This window comes from Nannospalax galili, unplaced genomic scaffold (genome assembly GCF_000622305.1).
Source record: "Nannospalax galili isolate Female #2095 unplaced genomic scaffold, S.galili_v1.0 scaffold770, whole genome shotgun sequence".
NCBI lineage: Eukaryota > Metazoa > Chordata > Mammalia > Rodentia > Spalacidae > Nannospalax > Nannospalax galili.
Window position 1 is genome coordinate 1,077,537 of NW_008328344.1, and position 21,129 is coordinate 1,098,665.

At 44.6% G+C, this 21,129-nt stretch overlaps 1 protein-coding gene across 4 annotated transcripts in view; it reads right to left on the reverse strand.

The window, feature by feature from the left end:
* Positions 1-21,129, reverse strand: part of Wwox (WW domain containing oxidoreductase) — a 1,076,697-nt gene that overhangs the window by 803,056 nt on the left and 252,512 nt on the right. For all 4 annotated transcript variants that reach the window (XM_008826895.2, XM_029560055.1, XM_029560083.1 and 1 more), the window contains exon 6: positions 7,778-7,866. In XM_008826895.2, coding sequence (XP_008825117.1) covers positions 7,778-7,866 — 89 coding nt within the window. The remainder of the gene's footprint in view (positions 1-7,777; positions 7,867-21,129) is intronic.

The window sequence follows — 21,129 nt, forward strand, 5'->3', positions numbered from 1 at the left end:
ATATCATGATACTTTATGTTGTCTTAAAATCCTGCCAGGTCACAGTAGGATCCAAATGAGAAACAGGCATGTATTTATAATACATATAGGCGGCACAGTGCATCTCTTCTTGCCTTCCAGCTAAAATAGATGATCATCCACTTTACACAGATTTGGAAACTGAGGCCTAGAGATGCTAAGCACTTTGCTTAGAGCCAATAATAAGTGGTAGAGCTGGAACTGAAATCAATGTTCAGTTGCCACCTCAAAACCAGTTATTCTACTAAAGGAGGGGCTGTGGGCTGCTGTCCTGGGGAGAGCATAGTGTGGTCCCCTGAGAAGGCTAGCCATTCACTGCTTTATCAATAAAATTTTATTGGAACACGCTGTCCATGTTTCCTTGTCAATAGTTTTATAGAAACATACTGCCGATGTCAATATATATTTTTAATTGATTTTTTGTGCATTTCATACATCTTAATAATACTTAGATCTCCTCTCCTACCTTTCCCATACCCCTCCCCACCACACACACACACACACACACACACACACACACACACACACTGGATTTCATGTACTTTGTCTTATATGTTAAGGCCTATCAAGTCAAGTTAGTGTCTCCAGATGTCCCTCAGTGTGAGTTCGTTCACTGGAGCCTGGTCAGCCTATCAAGTGTCACTCCCTAAAAGAATACCAACTCTCCCTTACTCAGCAGTGATCAGCTGCCAATAGTTCCTCACCTAAGGCTGGGACCTCCTGCCCATTTCCCCAGTTCTATGCTGGGTTTTGTCTGATTGAGTTTGCATGGGTCTTGTGCATGCTGACACCATTGCTATAAGTTCATATGAACAAGTTCCCAGGAGCCTGGAAAACTCTTTCCTTGTGGTCATGCATTACCCCGGCTCTTACAATCTTTCCATCCCCTTTTCCACAATGGTCCCTGAGGCCTGAGGGGGTAAAGTTTAATACAGGAGTTCTACCCAGGGATACACACTGTGCAGTCTTATTCTTTACACTTTGGCCTGTCAAGGCCTTCTGTGTTAAACACCCTCTGTTGCATGAGGAACCTTTGCTGGTAAGAGTTGAGACATTAGTGTGGTGCTATAAACACAGTGAAATACACATAGCTGGACAGGTTACAGATCCTAAAAAAAAACCCTACGTCTGTCACATTCCTAAACATAATTTCTTAGTATATGCTAAATAGGTATCCCTATGTTTGAACACAGAGATACCTGTCACCACTCATCAAAGAAACTTCTTTTTCAACAGATAGAGAAAATTACAGAGTTCCATGTCTCTGTAATGTCTATGAGATGCCCAGCCCAAAGTGATACATCTACAATAGAACCTTAACACCAAAAGCTGACAGAACATAGCGAAACAGAGGGCAGAGAGAACTGAGCATTCTGCAAGAGAGTTTCCACGATCTTAAAGTGTAAATATATATATATATATATATATATATATATATATAAAATTTCAGCAGGTTTAGTAAGAATGATATATTGAAATTAATACAGATGATTGTGTAATCTACTTTTGAAATATTTTAAAATAATATTACATTAAAAGTTTGATGTTTCAAGAGTTAAGTAGCAAAAAAGCAAAGAACTTACAAGGGAAACATTGTTCCCCAATGTCTCTAGATATATTAAATGTCTCATAATGTGATTCTTTAAGATGGAAAGTATATAGGGCGGGGGAACAATTAACGGGTAGACTTCTTATAAATTCTCCAAAACATCACAACAAAGATCTAGATGGAGAGCACTTATTACAGTTAAAATCTGCTTCTGCGCTTTCTTTCTTTCTAAGTTCCATACTGAGGAGAAAAGCAAAGCAACATGATCCCCCAGTAGGGAAACCAGGACGTGCTTCTCATGTGGAGCAAAGATTGATGCAGAAATGTTGGCTACAACATCATTTGCAGAACAGAGCTATGGAGAAAAAGAAGGATTACTCTGTAATTTACACATTGGCCTTTGGGGTAATTTATCCCTCAAAATCTGGGATTCAGTCTGTAATTTATAGCCCACCTACTACTATAGACAGAAGGGAGACAGAAAACTCTGGAATATGAATCCAAGAATATAATCTCTGGGGTTAGAAGGCTCCAATTCTGAAAGTAATTTAGTGGAAAGTAAAAATAAATAACTTTGTTAAAGATTTTTCTCCTCAAATGTTTAATAAGTAAAGGATAGAAAACTTTATTTAAAAAAAAACACAATGCAATCTGATTTTCTTAGTGAAATGAAGCATAATTTATTTAAATTATAGTAGAGACAGAAAATTGAGAGGAGCTATGAAACCCCATGATGAAAAATGAAGTTTTGGAAGCCTCCAGAGTTGTATAACTATGTTAATATCAATTTCCTATCAATTTCAATTAATTTCCCAGATGAATCAAGTCTTGCCAATGAGGGCTGGCCAGCAACGAGAACCCAAACAACCCAGGTCCTGTATTACCTGCCATTCCCAGCTTTTTAAAATTGCAGGGACGGAATCCAGCTGTTCATTTTATTGGGATCTACAAAACTCTAGTAAGAAAAGATGTTATTTATGGAACATCTAGTTCTTGGAGCCATTGAGCTGTTTTACTCAAAATGTGGACTTTCTAGTCTAGCAAAAGGAAGGAGATAGAATCAGGATTGACTATGTGCAGAAAGGCATCACAAACAACGTGCTGAAGCTTTAGAGTGTGTCACAGAGCACCCCAAGGACTGGCCTGGATGATTAGAAGGGGCCCAATCCCTACCCAGAGAGATGCCCCTTCCCCCCAGCACTGTGGAGTCTGGCTTCCCTCCAGCATCCCAGTTTAAACAAAAATGCCCTTCCAAATACAGTTCGGTGGGAAATTACCACAGTCTTTGGTTTGGAACTTTTCAGTAATGCCCAGAATAATTCGACCTGAGACACACTGGCTCACCACCACCACCACTAACTCTGGGGAGAACTATCTAGAAGCAAACTAGTCCCTGGGCTGACCACCCAGGAGAGTGAGGGTAGAGTCATAGAAGAAAAGAATGAAAAAGAAAATGAGCAAGAGAGAGGAGGCAGGACTGGGTGGCAAGACGTGCAGGACCTCAAGGGAACAGTCCTGGCCAGCGGTCATGAGTATTCTCCAAGTTGTTATTGGGCAGAGTATTTTGTCACAGCAATGGAGAAACAAACTAGGACATGGATGGGGTTCTAGTTTCTTTTCAATTGCTATGACAAAATACTCCGAGCGATACAAACTTGGGGAGGAAAGGGTTTATTCGGCTTACATTTCCCAGGTCACAATTCATCAGGTAGTCCAAGGTAGGAACTCAGGGCAGGAACCTGGAGGCAGGAGCACAAGACATGGAGAAACTGCTTACTGCCCAAGCTCATCCTGCTTTCTTATGCAACACAGAACAACCTGGCTGGGGTGGCACCACCCACAGTGGGCTGGGCCCTCCCACAACACTCCACAATCAAGAAAATACCCCACAGACATGGCCATAGGTCAGTCCAATGGAAGCAGTTCCCCAATTGAGGCTCCCTCTACCCAGGTGTGTCAAGTTGTCAAGTAAAGCTATCCAGTACAGATGGAAAGAAAGAACAGGGAGGGAAATACAAAGGTTTACTCTTTTAAGGGTTTCTGTCATTGTTTTTGCAGAGCTAGAGATGGAACCCCATAGATTGTGCATGCTAGGTAAGTGTTCTACCACTGAGTTGCACCCTCAACCCTTAATCTTGTTGTATGGCATAAAGTTTGGGGGTAATCTGTTACATAGCAACACATAACTGATACAGAAATCCATACTGAAAACATGTGCTCAGAGTACAGAAGCAACAGAAAGATTCGTGCTGGATTCTGACAAACTTGGGTTCAAATCCTGAACCTAACACTGGCCGCAAGCAGGAAAGTGATAAAGACTCTATACATGGACTTTCTGGATTGGATGAAAATGGCAAACATCTAAGGTTACAGTACACAACCACAAAGAGAATCCATGTGTAAGAGCTGAGTGCAGGGTCTTGGGAGATGGCCCAGATGGTACAGTAGATTCCCCCTGTTAGAGTCCAGGTCTGCAGTGACCCTCCCCCAGTGCAGTAAAGCCTCACAAGACAGGCCCTGGGAGCCTCTCGAAAACAGGAATTAAGTCAGCACCTGCTGCCCAGGCCATGAGGAGACAGTTTCCAACATAGTCTGTTTCCCCCAGGTAAGTTTAGAAGATAAACAGGTCCCTGAACTAATGACCCGATTGCTACAAGAGCTGCCTCAGTACACGCTGCTTCCCCCGATAAGTTTCACAATGCATAGACCCCTGCTTCTCACGGAAACTGTTTGAATTATCTTTTCCCACCTTCCACATTCCCTAACCCCCTATAAAAGCCTCCAGGCAACAGCCCACAAGTTGACAGCCGTTCCTCACTCCCAAGTTGGGGGCTGAACCCCTGTGATCTCCAATTTCAATAAGCTCTACCTTGTCAGAGTCCTTCTGTGTGACTGGGCACTTCTTTCCCGATCTATCTAACACCCCCCATGCATGAGAACCTGAGCTCCGTCCCCAGCATTCATGTAAAAGCCAGGCAAAACAAGATGCATCTGTAAACCCAGCACTGGGGAGGCAGAGACAGGAGGATCCCTGGGGCTCACTGGCCAGCCAGGCAAGGCAAAGCTCCAGGTTTAGTGAAAGACCCTGACTCAAAGGTGGGGGGGGGTGGTAAAGAAGAACTGAGGAAGACAGCCATTGTCAACCTCTGGCTGTACATGCCCACCTGTCCACATGTACATGCCCACCCTGTCCCATATGGAGAGAGAGAGAGAGAGAGAGAGAGAGAGAGATTAGCACAATGCCTTGCATAAACAAAAAATTAGCTAGCACCTACTGCCTCCATAATTGTCATTAGCAGTGCTTATTCTAACACAGGCTCCTCCTCCTCACCCTCTAAAAAGAAGACATCTCCAGAGGCTGATTGCATACCTTCCCTAGGCAGGGTGAAGCTAGCTCTGTAGCACACACCATGGCTGCATCTTATACCAGTCTTTTACCCCCAGCCTCCATTCTTTCAGCCCCAGATAACAAAATGCATTGCACTTCCCAGGGTGAGAGGTCACACTTGCATGGAGCATGATGGGATTGGGAGTGCACACACACAGGCATCGAAACAGTACATTAAATGGAGTATAATGGAGCCTCCACGTGGACTTTATATGGAAGGGCTTTTCCTCACTTAAGTCCAACTGCACAAAAAAGACACTGGTTCTGAACTGGCGACCTTCCTTGAATTTGTCATTACGCTTTATACACAAGGAAATTTTAACGTCTAAAGATAGGAGGCGATGGTAAGACTAGGGATACACATGTTTTTCTGGCAGCCGGGTCACCAGCACTTAAATTCACTTTTGACAGTTCTCCGAACCCAAAGACTGTAAGTACTGAGCTGCCATTTACCCCACCAGGGGAGACTCCAGTATTGGCAGTATGTCAAAAGGAAAAATGGCTCACTTTTTTATGCATATTTTCACCACCACAATATTTCTCTAAGTTGTGAGCAATCCTGCACCCTTAAGACACACACGAAAAGGAGGGGAGCAAGGGTTCTAAAAGGAAAGCCCTCAGGATGAAAATTCCAAGCTGAAATCATGGATTAGGGCAAAACGGGTGATTGTTCCCTCCAGGAGTTTGGGCTCAGTGATCAAGAAGGCCCTTAAATTTGATGATTTCTGAACTATTTAATGGTCGAAAACTAATGATCCTGTTCCGCTGTGCAGGACGATGCTACTACCCTTCAGCAAAACTGCTCACTCGCACCACAGCTCATTCAGGCGCGGCAAGGCCTACAGAGAGCAGTGGGCATCAGGGAAGGAGAAAGAGAACAGACAGAATCCAAATCTGCCCCCAATGGCCAGGTGACCCTGGGGCAGACAACGGTTTTCTGAGTCTCAGTTTTCATTCCCTTCAAAATAAAAGGCAGTTTCCGGCATGATTAAGATTTACCGCATGCTTTTAGACATGTTTCTTTCTCTCCCCTCACTTTTCACACCGGCCTAATAGAAACAGTCACTCCCACCATGAAAGAGCGCTTTGGGAATTGATCCAGCTGTGTGCAAGACATTTTAAGTGTGCCCCGCCCCCATCCATCAAACCCCCAACAAATGTAATTTTCCCCTCGACAAGCACAGATAGACTTGATTGGGAGGTCAGATATCAGTAATAAAACAGGGCTTGCTGACAAGTGAGACTACGGTTTGTTTGAAGTTACCTTGGCCCCCGACGGCCACCAATGTTCTCCCAGAACCTGGGAATTTGGAGGTGCTCATGGAACGTGTGTTAAGTAAATGAACTGCAGACAAACAAATGGTGGAGGGTGAACTGAATAAACGTGCAGCCATTGCTCTTCCTGGTCTGCAGTTTCTCTGAGTTCAGGCAAGCGAGGGCAGCTAGCGAGGGCACGGAAGGGGCACTCAGTGGGGCTCGCAGATCTTCTAGATGGCAGGGTTGAGGTGGGAGAATCTAGCTGTGCCTATGAGGCAGCAAAGGGTATGTGCTTGTGGAATGACACAAGTCTCTGTACAGCAAGCACACTGTGGAGTAGGCCCACTTGCAAGCTCTGCAAAGTGCTTGAAAGTTCAAATACTGTGATAGTCTAAAAGAAAAGGGTGGCCAGGAGCTGGATACTGGGAGTGCTGTGGGGTCAGCTATACACAGTGGCGTTTGAATTTCAGATTGACAATCCCTGCCCTCATACCCTTCATCTGTGTAGGGAACTGTAAACCTGAGGTCCTCAGCCTAGTCGAAGCCCTCCTGGCCCAGGACATGGAACCACTTGCATTATGGCTTCCTCCCTGGCACCCACTGGGCTGTGATTAACTGGATCCTTGCGCTTCAAACATCTTACTGGAAAATAAAATTCAGTGAAGTTACTTATTAATGAAACTGAAACCACTAAGGTAGACAAGGAACCAGTGTTACTTGCCCTGTAAAGGAGGCAACCGTAAAAATAAACACATGGAAACAAAACACTCTATCGTGCAGCTAGCCAGCACTGCAACTGCATAGGTGGGTGCAGGTCTGAGTCTCTGCCTCGCTCCGTCCAGGTCCTTCCATCTTCCTTCATCCTTTCCATCTGTTCACGTCTCTTCTCACTGTGGACAAGGGAAGCGGGCTCTGTGCAGATAGTAAAAGCACCCAAGCCCTTAGTGATGGCTGCTTCTTTAGGCATCTGAAGGGCTGAGAAAGAATGCTCACTTCCAACATGAGAAGATGCAGCAAATGCCAGATCCAGTCAGGGAGGTGGGCATCAGGAGGGGGCTAGACTCGGAAAGGACTGTCTTACGATGTCGTCTGTGTTTGGAGCTATACCCACGCCCCACATCCAGTCATCAAAGACTTATGGAGCACCAGATGAGCGCATGCTCCAATTTCCAGCCCCATCAGTACAGGCCACGTGAAGTTACTTGTTCCTGAGTGCCCTTAAAGTAGACGTTTCCTCAATTCTGAGAGACACGCCAAGCACATCTATAACAGGATGTACTTTACAATTGCCTTAGCTTGTGTTAGCTTTCTTTACCCATGTTTTAATAGTGTCTTTTTGGGTTTTTTCGTCTGGGACACTTTTATTAGATTGATGACACATCTCATAATGAGGGCAACTTGGAGTCAAGAAAATACAGTCTGCTCTGCCAGGGCCAGTATAAATGAGCCTCCGGTTTGGATGCCAAGAGAACACTACAGGCTTACATTCTCCTGACTCTGTTCATCTGATAAAGACATTACAATAGAAGGAATTATGATCTATAAGCCAGCACTGGAACACTCACACATTCTTGGCCTTGAATGCTTCAGCAAAACGCTGCACGCTGCAGAGCAGAGCGAGGTCCAGGGTCATTGCTTCTACCTTGGCTTTGTGCTGGAATGAGAGAAAATAAAAAAGAAATGATAAATAACAGCAAGTTTAGTTCATGGTATCAAGTTACAGTAAATGTGTTATGGAACATGTCGGAATTCCCCTGTTTAATATTAGATGCCCAGAGAGAATATAAATCATTGGAATGAATGGAATAACAGGGCTCTTACTGCCAAGTTCGGGGAGCATGTGAGGCTGGGCCTCGGCTGAAGCCACAGCCTGGGGGCTGTGCTTCATTCAGCTCACAGAAGAGGCTCCAAGGAGTCTTCCAGATCACGTTATCTCCTTACAGTCTGTGTTCCAAAAGCTCCATCCATAGGAGCCCCACAAGAGCATGTCCAGCAACCACGGAATGGACATTTGACTCTCGGTAGCTTCCACTCAGGTTCCGAAATGCCTCGGCTAAGCCTGCTTCGAGACAATTCGGCCAGGAGCGGTGGCCAACGCTTATAGTCACAGCATCCCAGAGGATCATGAGTCTGAGGTCAGCCTGGGCCACAGGGTGAGTTCCAGGCCAAACTAGGAGACACAGTGGGACCTTGTCACAATACTCCCTTTACAAAAATTAAAGATACGGATGGGGAGATAGCCCAGTCACTGAAGTTCTTGCCATAACAGTGTGGGGACCTGAGTTCCATCCTGAGAACTCAAGTAAAAAAGAAAGCCAGATGTGATGGCATGTGTTTACAATCCCAGTCCTAGGGAGTGGAGACAGGAGGATCCTGGGGTTTGCTGATCAGTCAGCACAGCCTACTCATCAAACTCCAGGCCAGTGACAGAACCTATATAAAAAAACAGAACGAAACAAACAAAAGCAACCACCCAACCAAACTTGGATGGTCCTAAGGAATTACACCCTAAGTTGACCTAGTCTAGTCATTCACATGCAGAGGCACACACACATATACACCCAAATCTGTGCGCACACTTGCACCCAAACAAACATGTACCCACATGTGCAAATATACCTACACACAAAAATGAAGAACAATTCATATTTACAAAGTACAAAAGCAGGCAAGCCTCACAGACACCCAGATCACCAAGAAAACACCAAATAGACAACAAAGGATTCCAAGAGCCGGTTTCCATAATGGTGGGGGTGGGGTGGGGTGTGGACGGGACTGTCTATTCAGAGCCTGTCCCTGGTGAGATATTTTCAAATACTTGGGCGCATTGCTCTCACAACATGAGCCTCGAGATGGGGCTCAGCAGTTGAACACACACTGCTCTTGCAGAGGACCCGAGTTTGGTTCCCATCATCTACAGTGGGTGACTCACAACCACCTATGACTCCAGCTCCCAAGGGAACCCAAATCTTCTGGCTTCCACAGGCACTGCACTCATGTGCACAGATGCACACATAGACACACACATACATATACTTAAAAATAAAATAAATCTACACAAAATAACTGAACAACAGACAATAACCCCCCCTCCAACTTTTCAGGGTGCCAATTTAAATGAGATCACAGAGTAAAAAAAATGGGGAAAAGATGGACCCCCACAAATCAATTTGACTTTAAATCCAGGATGGGAGAGGTCAGAAAGGGATGCAGTCAGGTTCCAGTGAACAAGTGAACAATATGTTCATGGCAGGATTTTGCATGGAGAGAATGCGGAGTTGTTTTTTCAGGGATCCTGTGTTTACGGAGCACTCTCAACTTTGAAGTCTGGATGGACTTGGGGGAACATGATTGACTATTACCCCTTCTCAGGCCTACCTCTTCCGAGAATATCCAGGATCACCTGCCTGTTCAGGTGCAGAAAGCCTCATGAAACAAATAGTTAACTTGGGAATTCAAGTCTAGACTGTGATGTCTAAGAAAGACTGAGGAGAATAACAGGCTCCCTCTAATGTGCAAAGAGGGGTGCAGGAAGCAGCACAGAGCATCTTCCCCTCACTGTCAGGGATGGATGTGGACTGTGCTGAGATGTTTACAGCACCTGGAGTCAGCTTATCCTGGCCGCCTCCGTTCTGGGCTATAACCCAAGTCTGAAGCTTTGAGCAAAGATCGTCAGCCAGTGGTCATGGAAATGATATTGGCTTTGCATCATTTAACACTTCTGAGCCTCAGTTTCCTCATTTGAAAAAGGCAAATAGTAATGAGCTGTTGATAAGCACTGATCAAGCTGTAAGGAGACATGCTGAGTGTCTACAACCCTAGAAGAGAGAAGATAATTATTACATTTAACTAGAAGGAGACCAGCTATCTCCTGTGCCAAAGTTGAATGCCACAAGGAAGTAAAGGGCAGGGCACACATGATGTCAGTCCTCCTTAAAGACCACATCAGACCAGATCACTGGCATTTGATCCCAGGAGACTCGGGTCATGGTTACTAATAGAGCCCCACTTTAGGAAAAGGTGAAATAAAGTGATTTCCTCATATCCGACAGCAAGCATCTCAGTGGCTATGATGAAATTGGCCATTTTAGGTGGAAAGTCCTGATCTTGGGTAACAAGAGCAGATGTTGAAAGGGGCTGACTCTGGAAGGAAGGAAAGCATCAACAGGGTCTAGGAAAGCAGGCATGCCAACAGAGGTCCTGTTAGTTTCCTGAGTCCAGGAATCATGAAGCTGGAGGGGTAACGCAAGGTGCAGCCACAACCCTCATCCTTTAAAAAAAGGAAACAGAACCGGGTGTGGTGGTATAGGCCTGTGATCCCCAAACTTAAGAGGTATAGGCAGTCAGATTAGCAGTTCAAAGTCAGTCTCAGTTGCATAGTTTCTGGTCAGAAAGAAGGGCAGAGAAACACTTGGAATGAGGTCGCACCTGTGTAATGAGCTGGGGCCTTGAACTGATACCAAACCCCACATTATTTTCTGTTCCAGTCACTGATATTTATCTGACAGAAAAAAATTCTGTTAGAGAGTAAAATTTGTTGATAGTTAACTTGTATTCCCCACAGAGATTCTTATGTATGATAAGTATTTAAGTACTTAATGTGACCTTTAGAAAAGCCCTATAAAGTATCCTCCCCCTCCCCCCAGGTCCTACCTCCTAAGGTTCCCATCTCCCCCCTCAGAGCAGGACAATCATTACCATATACAGCATCTTACTGAAATGCAAATGAATAAAATCACAAAGGGAAAGTCAAGCATTCCTTATGCTTATGTGTTTATTCCTTATGTGGAGGGGTAAAGAGATCAGTCCTGGCTGCCAAGATCCCTATGGAAACCCAAGGGGTATGCATGCTATGCATTTCGAAAATGCGTGCATTGTTCCCCTATCCAACAGGAAGAACATTCCCAGATGGTCACCCCAGAGCAATTTCAGTGAAAATGACCGCAGGGCCATGCGACCCATGCATTCGTCTCTATGTGTAACTCACAGACGTTAAGCTATCTTTTGGTTTCCCCCATCACTTCGGGATAAGGCACAGAACTACCTGTGTCAGTAAGAACAGAATCAGAGCACACATATCCAGGGGAATGAGAGGTCACAAGCCAACGAGTAGGTCAACAGTCTAATCCATGAGTGCTGGGTTACTAGGCTCCTGGGGATAGTGATTATTATTAGTCAGGTAGTTCTGCCGCCCTGGGTATCAGGTTTCCTGTTTCTGCTCCCAGCCCCAAGAGATGCAGAGGAACTCTGTGCAACACAGCGAAGTCCGGGGAAGGAGAATGTTGCCTTTAGAATGAGGGTAGGTATATGTGGTTATGAGCATGCGATGGGAGGGCGCTTGCTCTTCTGGTTGCCTAACGAACTTAGCAGCTTCATAGAAATGTTTACTGTGGCTTGTGTTCTAAGTGGGACTGGAGCGGCCTAGTCAACAGGCTGCAGACAGAACCCATTTCCGAGGGGGGAAATTGTGGATTGTTGGGTGAGGGAAGGCAAGAAGCTCAATCTGACAGTGTGAAACTTCCTGCCAAACTGGTGCTAACTTGCACTGACTGATTTGGGACTGGCCACAAGTCACTGCCTTGGTCAATGCATAAGATTTGATTTGGAAGTAATGATAGACTCATAGGAAGAGGTCAGAACTGATACAGGAAGTCCCATACACCCATCAGCCAGCTTCTCACAAGAGCAATATCGCAAAACCTGAAAACCCCAACACTAGCAACACTACAGTTAATTAGCACATGGCCATTACTAGGCTTCCACCAGTTTGGAGATACATTTATTTCCTTTCTGTTGTTTGGTATACCTTTGTGCTCAATGATGTGACATTTTGTTATATGTGCTGATTCATATAAAAATCACCATGTTCAAGATATGGAAATGACTCATCACCATCAAAAAATCCATGACTGTAATCTACAGGTGACTGAATTAACACGTGCCAGTTGAAGCATGAAAAGTCTGGATCATGATGGGCCACAGCCGAGCCCTTTCTCTACTTTGGCAAAACAAACCCACAAAAGCGTCTCTTGCAACTTGGAATGGCAAACAATATATGGTCTGAATTCCTTAGCCAGCAAGATCTTGTGTATCAGTCAACAAGTGCTGCATGCAGTAAGGAACAGCCCCCAAATCTCCATGTCATAAAGCAACATAGAACCCCCACTGTTCACGCTTCACATCCAACCCAATGTCCATCCTGGGTTGGACACCCGAAGGCACCTGCTGTCTTCACAGCATGGAGGAGGAGGTGTGTGGGTTCTCAAAGGGTCCCGTCGGGCAGTGGCAGATGTTGCTCTCAATCATGTTTTATTGGCAGAAAAGTCATGTAGCTGTGACTAGATGTAGAAAGCATAAACCTCACATGCCTAGAAACAAGGGAACCGAAATACACAGCCAGGACTGTGAGGGCCAACACAGGGCTCATGTCCAGTTCCCAGCCCTACTTCAAGTCACTTCCTGCTTCAAATACACATCAATTTTGGAGAAAATTAGAAATCAGAGCTGATTGTAAACATGCAAAATAGCGTGCAGAGCCAAACATGGTACTGCATGGCTATAATCCCAGTACCTAGAAGGAAGGCTGAGGCGGAAGCAGGAGGATTGTGGGTATGGGGTTGGCCTAGGCTACAAAAAAATAATGTGGAAGGGGGGAGGGGGGAGGAGGAAAGGAAGGAAGGAGGGAGGGAGGGAGGGAAGGAAAGGAAGGAGAGAAGGAAGGAGGGAAGAGAAGAGGAAATAAGGCAGGAAGGAAGGAGGGAGAAAGGTTTTCTTGTATTTCCTTCCCTATTCATACATCTTTTGATCCATCTATCCATCTCCTTCTCATTGTTTAACAGAAAGAATTTCATACTAAGACTATTCAACCTTGAAGTGCTATAAAATGCCTTGCTCAATCCTTCCCCAAATCCTCCCGCTTTTCCTTTAATCACACCAGGATACAAGCTTACCTTCTCAGGCAAAATAGAGATGTTAATTTATTTTAAATTATGTACACATATGCTCCTTCCCAGCATGTTAAAATCAAGCCACCCAGGTACCATCCCCCACAGGACACATCAGGAGACTTCTAGGTAGCTTGGAGCCCAGCTGCACCTGACACCTGGGGCTCAACCAGAAAGATCATTCAGGAACCCCCTTCCTCCTCTCTCATTTCTCTGGGACTCAGGCACACTCACTGGTGGTACAGTGGACAGACACCTTCGGGAGAGCCAAGTCCTTGGTTTACTTGCTATGAAGTTCTAGATCCTGCCTCAGTGATACAGGAGAAGTCGCTGGAGGCTGTTATGCTGCAGTGATCTCTGCTGTCATTTCATGACTACTAATCAGGCAAGTGTGACTCAGATGTGCTACCGCCTGAAACCAGAGGTACCATAAGGGGAGCAGCGTCTGGTATGTAAACAGTGTGGAGATGATGTCACTCTCAGCAGAGAAGCCAGGACCAAGCTGACCTGGATCCACAGTTCAGCAGGACCACAGCACTGGCAACATGAACTCAGGGAAGCTCACTGAGTCCTAGAGCCAGGCCAGGGCTCTGGGTCTCAGTTGCATTACTTGAGAATGGGTGTAACAGTACTTGCCTTTCAAGAATAGGGAATAGAGTTGGTAAAACATATACAAGTTATGGAGCCCTCAGAAAATACTACCACTGCTGTCATTTTGACATTTACTGCTAAAAAAAAAAAAAAGTTCCCATGGATTTTAATAATAAACCATAGTATTAGAGTCACTGCAGACCTGTATTACTAATTTTACAAAATTTGCATAACTCCTGCCTGGCATGGTAGTGTACGCCTTTAATCCCAGCATAGGCAGGCAGATCTCTGGAAGCTGGAGACCAGCCTGGTCTACATAGTGAGTTCCAGGCCAGCTGGAACTACAGGGAGACCCTGTCTCAAAAAAGACCAAAATAATAATAATCATAATAATAATAACAACAACAACAAAATTCACATAACTCCTGTGGGGACAGACTCATTAACACCTCAGTGAAGAAAGATACATGAGCCAGGACAGGAGAAAGAAGGTTCACTGAATCCTCTTGACTCAAGGCACCGTCCTTTCCCAGGCTCAGTGTCTGTTTTAAACACTAAAGGTGTTAACCATAGACACAAGGCAAAATGCCTGGGTCCCGATGCCTTCCAGTGGTTGGCTGTGCAAGTTAATTCTCCCTGGGCACTCAGTTTTCTGCTCTGTAAAGTGGGAATAATATTAGCTACTTATGGGGAACTGAGGTCACAAATGTGAAGCTGCAAAGACGGGATAAATGGCCTATCCTCTGCATCACCCATGGGTCTGCAGGCTGTCATTTCCGTCCGAAGTATGTGCACTGAACGGCCTCACTTTTCATTGATAGGGATAAATGGGTCCTCATGGTGCAACGAAAGCAATCTCAGAATGTTGCCTGTCTATCCCTCCAACAATCTGTGGGGGGCAGAAGAGTCAACTCCCTGTGTCCACACAGAAGCTTGACTGTAGTCCAGGACTTCACCCAGACAGTAACTGGCAGGGCCACAATGCCCACTCAGCCCACCTCTCCTCTGCCCCACCACCCTTCCTTACCCCTCAGAGACACTCACAGTGACTGAGGCCCAACCCAGGGAGACTACCAGATCTGCACTGTCCAATAGACAGGGTGGCATTCACAAGAGCAAACCCACAACACTCACTCATCCATTCACTGTAACGCCACCTATGAAGTCAAATAGATGTTCCACAAACTCCGTCTCCTTTAGTTTTCCTCTTAATTCCCCCATGATTGCAACATGCCAGGCAAAAATATCCTGTACACATATTCTGGTTAGCAACAGTAAGCAGGCAAAACCACTAAGCCAGGTATGATGGCTCATGTCTATAATCTCAGCACTCAGGAGGCTGAGGCAGGGGGATTTTCATGAGTTCCAAGATTGACCTGGACTATAGAGTGAAATCTTGTCTCATAAAAATTAGAAAAGAAAAATTTTCCATGATCAAATCTACTTGAAAAAATAACAACCATTACTTTAAGTGGTAATTGTCAATTGTCTAACAAATTGCCTGGGAGTGTAGCAGATGAGTTGGGTCCCCCTCCTCTCATTATTCCATGTCCCTCATAATGAACCCAAAGTATTTGGTCTGTCAACTAAGCATGGGCAGTATGTAGCATCCTAAGATGAGCAGGCTTCGCCTCATTCCTATGAAACATGCGCTTTGAATCTCCACTCATATGGGCCAAAGGAGTCTCCGGTGCATACTTCGTGGCAGGAGACAGCAGTTTTTTTGTTGTTATGGTTTGTCAAAAGCATCACCATCATCATGACATGAGTTAGAAAGAGGAGAACACGACCAGCAAGAGGGATCAGTGGGTAAAAACACCTGCAGAGAACCCACACAACGGAAGGAGACAAGCAACTCCCACAAGCTGTCTTCTGACCTCCACACATGTACCATGCATGCACACACGTGCACATAAAATATATGAATACGTTTTTGAAAAAGAGGAGCATATCCTCATGGTGGATGCAGAAGGATGGAGAAACCAGGAAACACTGAGTGGCCATGTGGAGCTGGGTGTAGGATATGTCAGGAAAACTCTCTTTCAGCTCTTGGCACTGTAAAGGCCAGACGTACTGACTGCACATCAGCAGTTTTGCAGTCTTGCTTTGACATGCCAGTCCATGCAGAACCCTTCCCCTGCACTAATGGAGGAGTTAATTTCTGGCTCTAACAACCGTTCATGTAAAGATACTCAATTGTGGAGCCAGACCCATGGCTGGGTGGTGAAGAGCACACACTGCTCTTGTAGAGGACCGAAGTTTGATACCCAGACCCACATAGGGCAGCTCACAACAGCCTGTAATTCCAGCTCCAAGGGATCCAGCACCCTCTTCTGGCCTCTGTGGGGCACCTGCACTCACTTACATAATGCAGACACACAGACATGCACATAAATAAAAACAAAATATAAAGACACTCATTTGATAACAAAAGGATGGATCAAAAATGCCAAGTGTGGTGGCACACACCTTTAATCCAAGCACTCGGGAGACAGAAGCAGGTGGATCTCTGTGAGATCAAGACCACCCTGGTTTTTCATAGCGAGTTCCAGGCCAGCTGGAGCTACAGGGAGACCCTGAACTGAAAAGAGCACCTCTAATACATTTGGTATTCTTTTTAGAAATAGCAGTATTATGAACGATCTTGTAAAGTATGTATAGTTTGCACCATTTTAAAGAAGAGAAAACAGAGGCTGGCACACTTCACAGGGGAACAGCTGATAAGACACAGGTTGAAAACTAGGATGTGGAATGGCAAATCACGTGCTGGCTCTGCCCTCATATTCTCCAACACGCAGCTCCAAGAAGCTACCAAGAAATTAACTTCATCTATATATTCTCATTTTAGTCTACTTTAGATCATATTTATTTTACACACTTAGAATTTACAAGAGAAGCGTTATTGCTGAACGAAAAAAACTGTAACCAATGCTATAATCTACATTCAGAGCTTATTGCTAATGGCATCTTGCAAATTCTAACCCAATGGACCTTAATTGCGTTATACTGATGGCTCGCAGCCTCCTGAATATACTCTCAGGCCTGGTTTTATGTTCCGAAACCTTAAATAGGACTTGTCACATTTACAGCAGCCAGAGACGCTGGGCTGAGCGTGTTATTGGCATAGCATTACTCATTGAACTACAGGAGGGATCTAACTAAGCTGGTTTAATAATTCATCAATATCCTATGTGGGACTTCAGAACACTAATTTCTTCAGTATCATTTAAGTGACGTTAATGGTGGCAAAGGATGGCCATCTCTTCGCCGGGAAATGCACTAGGAAAAGACGCTCACATTGATTTGTGATGCTTACAGCTCTCAGATGAGTGAGCCCAGGCCACTGTCAGGAACGGGCTTGAGGGAGTCAGTCTAATCTCAGATGGGTTTAAAGGTGAAAAGTAAACACCAATAAATGCACTTTCTGACAGAAAAGTCAGGAGAGCAAGAATGTAAGGCTCTCTTTCCTGCCTCTATACATTTTACCAGTCTTTAGATGACGGTCTTATTTGTATTTCCTGGTTATTTAAGATGGAGTCTTGCTTGCTACATAGCCCAGACTAGCCTTAAATGACTGAATCTCCTACCTCAGCCTCCCAAGTTCTGGGATTATAGGCATGTACTACCATGACCAGTTTTCTATTTTGCTTTTAATAAGGAAATGCTCTTAGGGGCAAAAGAACAAAAGTCCTCATGGATGATTGTACACATTGAGACTGGGAACCAAACCAAACTAAAATGATCGTTGACAGAGCCCTGGATTTTTATCAAAACTTTGAAGGATAGAAGTTGAATGTGTCATTTCTAACATTAAGTCAACCATCACACACCAGCCCTCACTCCTCACCACCCCCCATAAGCATCCACACACTTTCCCCTGCCAAAATACACAAACATCCCTCATGAGAAAATCAGGACAACTCTTTCTTCATCATACACAGGCCGGAACATTATGCTTTGTGTTGCTGGAACTGTTTATAAAACAAACTGTATAAATACCTATAGGTAATCGACAGGCTATTCAAGGAGAAATTACACCAGTAACAGCGTATTTAATTCAGTATATGAGTCATGAGCCATGTAAAAGCAAAACTATTAAAAATGCTTAGACAGTAATTGGCAATATTTTGCACTCTGGATAAGAAAAATGCTTATCGTGCCAGAAACTAACAAGAAAGGGAAAATACTCCAAAACCTTCCAGTTTCCTCTATGCGACATAGTCACTGCGAAGCTAAAACAGTGTAACGCAGAACGTGAAGGGGAACAGAGCCTCTGGCAGGCAACTTGAGGGTGCATTTACGCCTGGCTATTGACGACAGCCTTGGTTTTTTTTTGTGTGTGTGTGTGTGTGTGTGTGTGTGTGTGTGCGTGTGTTTTCACAGTGAATTTTTCATTCTAATGTGATGATTTACGTTAACTATAGGTAAAACATGGCTACATTTTCCTGAAGGATTGTAGGTAAGTAAAGAATAGTATAATAAGATGAAGCATAAAAGCTTTCTCTGTCATAATATTTATTATAATGGCATATAAAATAGCTGAAATAAATAATAGATGACTGAAGGTAAATTCATATGATAAAGAATCCTTCAGCAGACACCATTACTTTGAACTGTGCTAGTTTTATACACAGTTGAAGACTCTTAATAAACATGCCCTATATCTTATGTAAGTACTCAAAACATCAAAGATCTGCTTAAAAGGCAGCATACTGGTCATCAGCTAATTTACTGTATAATTACTTTGTTAACAGCAATTGTCTATATATTTTGCATATTTAATAGCTGAGTTCTTCATGAAAGTTATTAAGCCTGAGAACCCCCTACTTTGAAAAAGCCACGGATAAGACAAAAACAGATAAGCGCCCCCACCCACCCCCGCCATCTACATTCAGAAAGATGCAACTTGGAACAGAGAGATCTGAGGCCCACTGGCTATCTCGTGACAGGCTAACAGTGGGGAAATGGAATAGGCAGAAGTCAAAGACTTGTCTGTTCCGGGGGAGAGGATTTTTGGATCCCACCTGAAGAACCTGTCGAGGTGGAAAGATCCTGAAATGGAGGGACAATCTTCCTTTCAGCAGGTGGACTGGAGAGAACCAGACAGTCCAGGGTGAGCACCATCTACCTCTGAAGCTCTCAGAGACCCAGCCACACCCCTCCGAACACCCAGCAGTATCTGTGTCATAGAGGTATACTGGTACCCAGTGGACAGAAGCTGTAAGCATCCAGAAGTGCATAAATCAACCTCCCACAACAGAGGTATGTGGCCCCAAATGTCAGCAGCATCAAGGATCCCTAGGAGGATTTGGCAAGAGAAACTTGGATTTACCCTAAATGGGCTTCAACTGCTTAAATAGTTTACCTTTAGTGCTTTAAAGAAAGTAGTTCATAGCCGGGTGTGGTGGCACACATCTTTAATCCCAGCACTCGGGAGGCAGAGGCAGGCAATTCTCTGTGAGTTAAGGCCAGCCTGGTCTACAAAGTGAGTTCCAGGCCAGCTGGGGCTACAGGGAGACCCTGTCTCAAAAAGACTCCCCCTCCCCCAAAAAGAAAAGTAGTTCATTTAAAAAGTACACATGTGGCAGAAGTGGATGATGTAGAAACTGAAAATGACCCCAAGCCCACAGTTCCGGTCTCAAATTCTGTCAGAATATGTTTTCTACACACATAAGAGTATCATGCCACTCTCCCTCAAATGTGGCACAGATGGGATTTCCCCGCTTGGCTTTTCTCAATACACAGTTGATTATATATGAATGGAAATTCCCTCTGATTCTTTTCAAGCTACATGTTCAGCCCCTGCTAAAAGCATGTACCATCCTTACTTAAAAATGCCCCCGATATCCTTTAGTAGCCTTAGGAACACATGTCTGTGTTCATGTGCGTGTGTGTGAGGTAAGAGACTGTCACGTGTCCTCTTCTGCTGTCCTCCACCTTAGTTTTTGAAGCAGGGTCCCTCCCTAAGCCTGGGCATGCTGATTCTGGAAGACTAGGTGGCCAGTAGTTTCCAGAGATTCATATGTCTCTGCTCCCCCTCACCAGCAGTGGAATTCCCAGGGCATACCACCACATCCAGCTTTCAGTTGATTTGGGGTTTAGTTTGGTTTTGTTGAGACAGAGTCTTACTATGTACCAAGCTGATCTAGAACTCGCTACACAGACCACACTGCCTTCAAACTCTCAGAGATCTACCTCCCAAGTGCTATAACTAGAGGCATGCGCCACACTTGGCTTTTTATGTGGATGCTAGGCATCTGAATTCACGTCTCAACACTTGCACAGTGGGTGCTCAAAGAGACCAGGCTGTCTCCTTGGCCTCTGAACTTTTCACTTAAATTCTCCATTCCTTAGCTTACTTCTCACTAAAAGTAAATAATACAAAAAGAACATCCCCTGTGTTGTTACTGTGAGGGTTGAACTATGTGGCAAATATAGGCAGTACCTTGACATTTGTAATCGTTAGCTGTTGCATTTGTTGGGAATATGAGGATTTCATGTTGTCTCCCATTTTTGCCAGTGAAAGCAATACCACAGTCAATAGACTTCGCAATATACAATTCTTTCCACGGGGCAAATCTCTCGAAGCAAAACACTAGGTCAAAGGATAGCCACATTTTAGATTTGATAAATTTTTTTTTGTTGCGTGGCCTCCAAAAAAGTGATAGCAATTTCCATTGCTACAAACACTGCCAGAGAGCTCTGAAAGAAAACCAAAACAGCCAGTAATTCACACTGATGTTGGTAGTAAATTAAAAGGTACAGTTTTATATCTCTACCTGGAATACTTGATACGCTGTGAGTGGTACAGGGCAGGTTTTCAAGACAGGCTTTACTTTAGAGAATGGATGAATGAACATACAAGATGGCCCCAAAGACAGAGTGAAGTCAGAGGCAGAACTGAAAAAGCAGGCTAGTGATACCGGCCGCAGCAATTTCTCACAAACCATTTGAAAATGCAGGCACTGCTCTGAGTGTTCCAGGCTTCTTGGCGGAGTCCCTACATCTCACAAGTTGGCCACCCTTCATGGAGGGATATGAGCTTAGCATGCAGAGCCTGAAGTAGACATGTAGTAGCCTCATCACACTTGAGGAGCGGTCATGACAGTTATTTTTAATTTATGGATAGATCCTAAGGAAAGGACTAGGGAGTTTCTGTAGAAGCAAGACAGAGTCACCGACAATAAACTAGGAGAGATTAAAAACTATGCTTCAGAAAGAAATAAGATTTCCTGTTTAGCCGGGCATGGTGGCACACGCCTTTAATCCCAGCACTCGGGAGGCAGAGGCAGGCATATCTTTGTGAGTTCAAGGCCAGCCTGTCTACATAGTGAGTTCCAGGGCAGCTGGGGCTACAGGGAGACCCTGTCTCAAAAAGACCA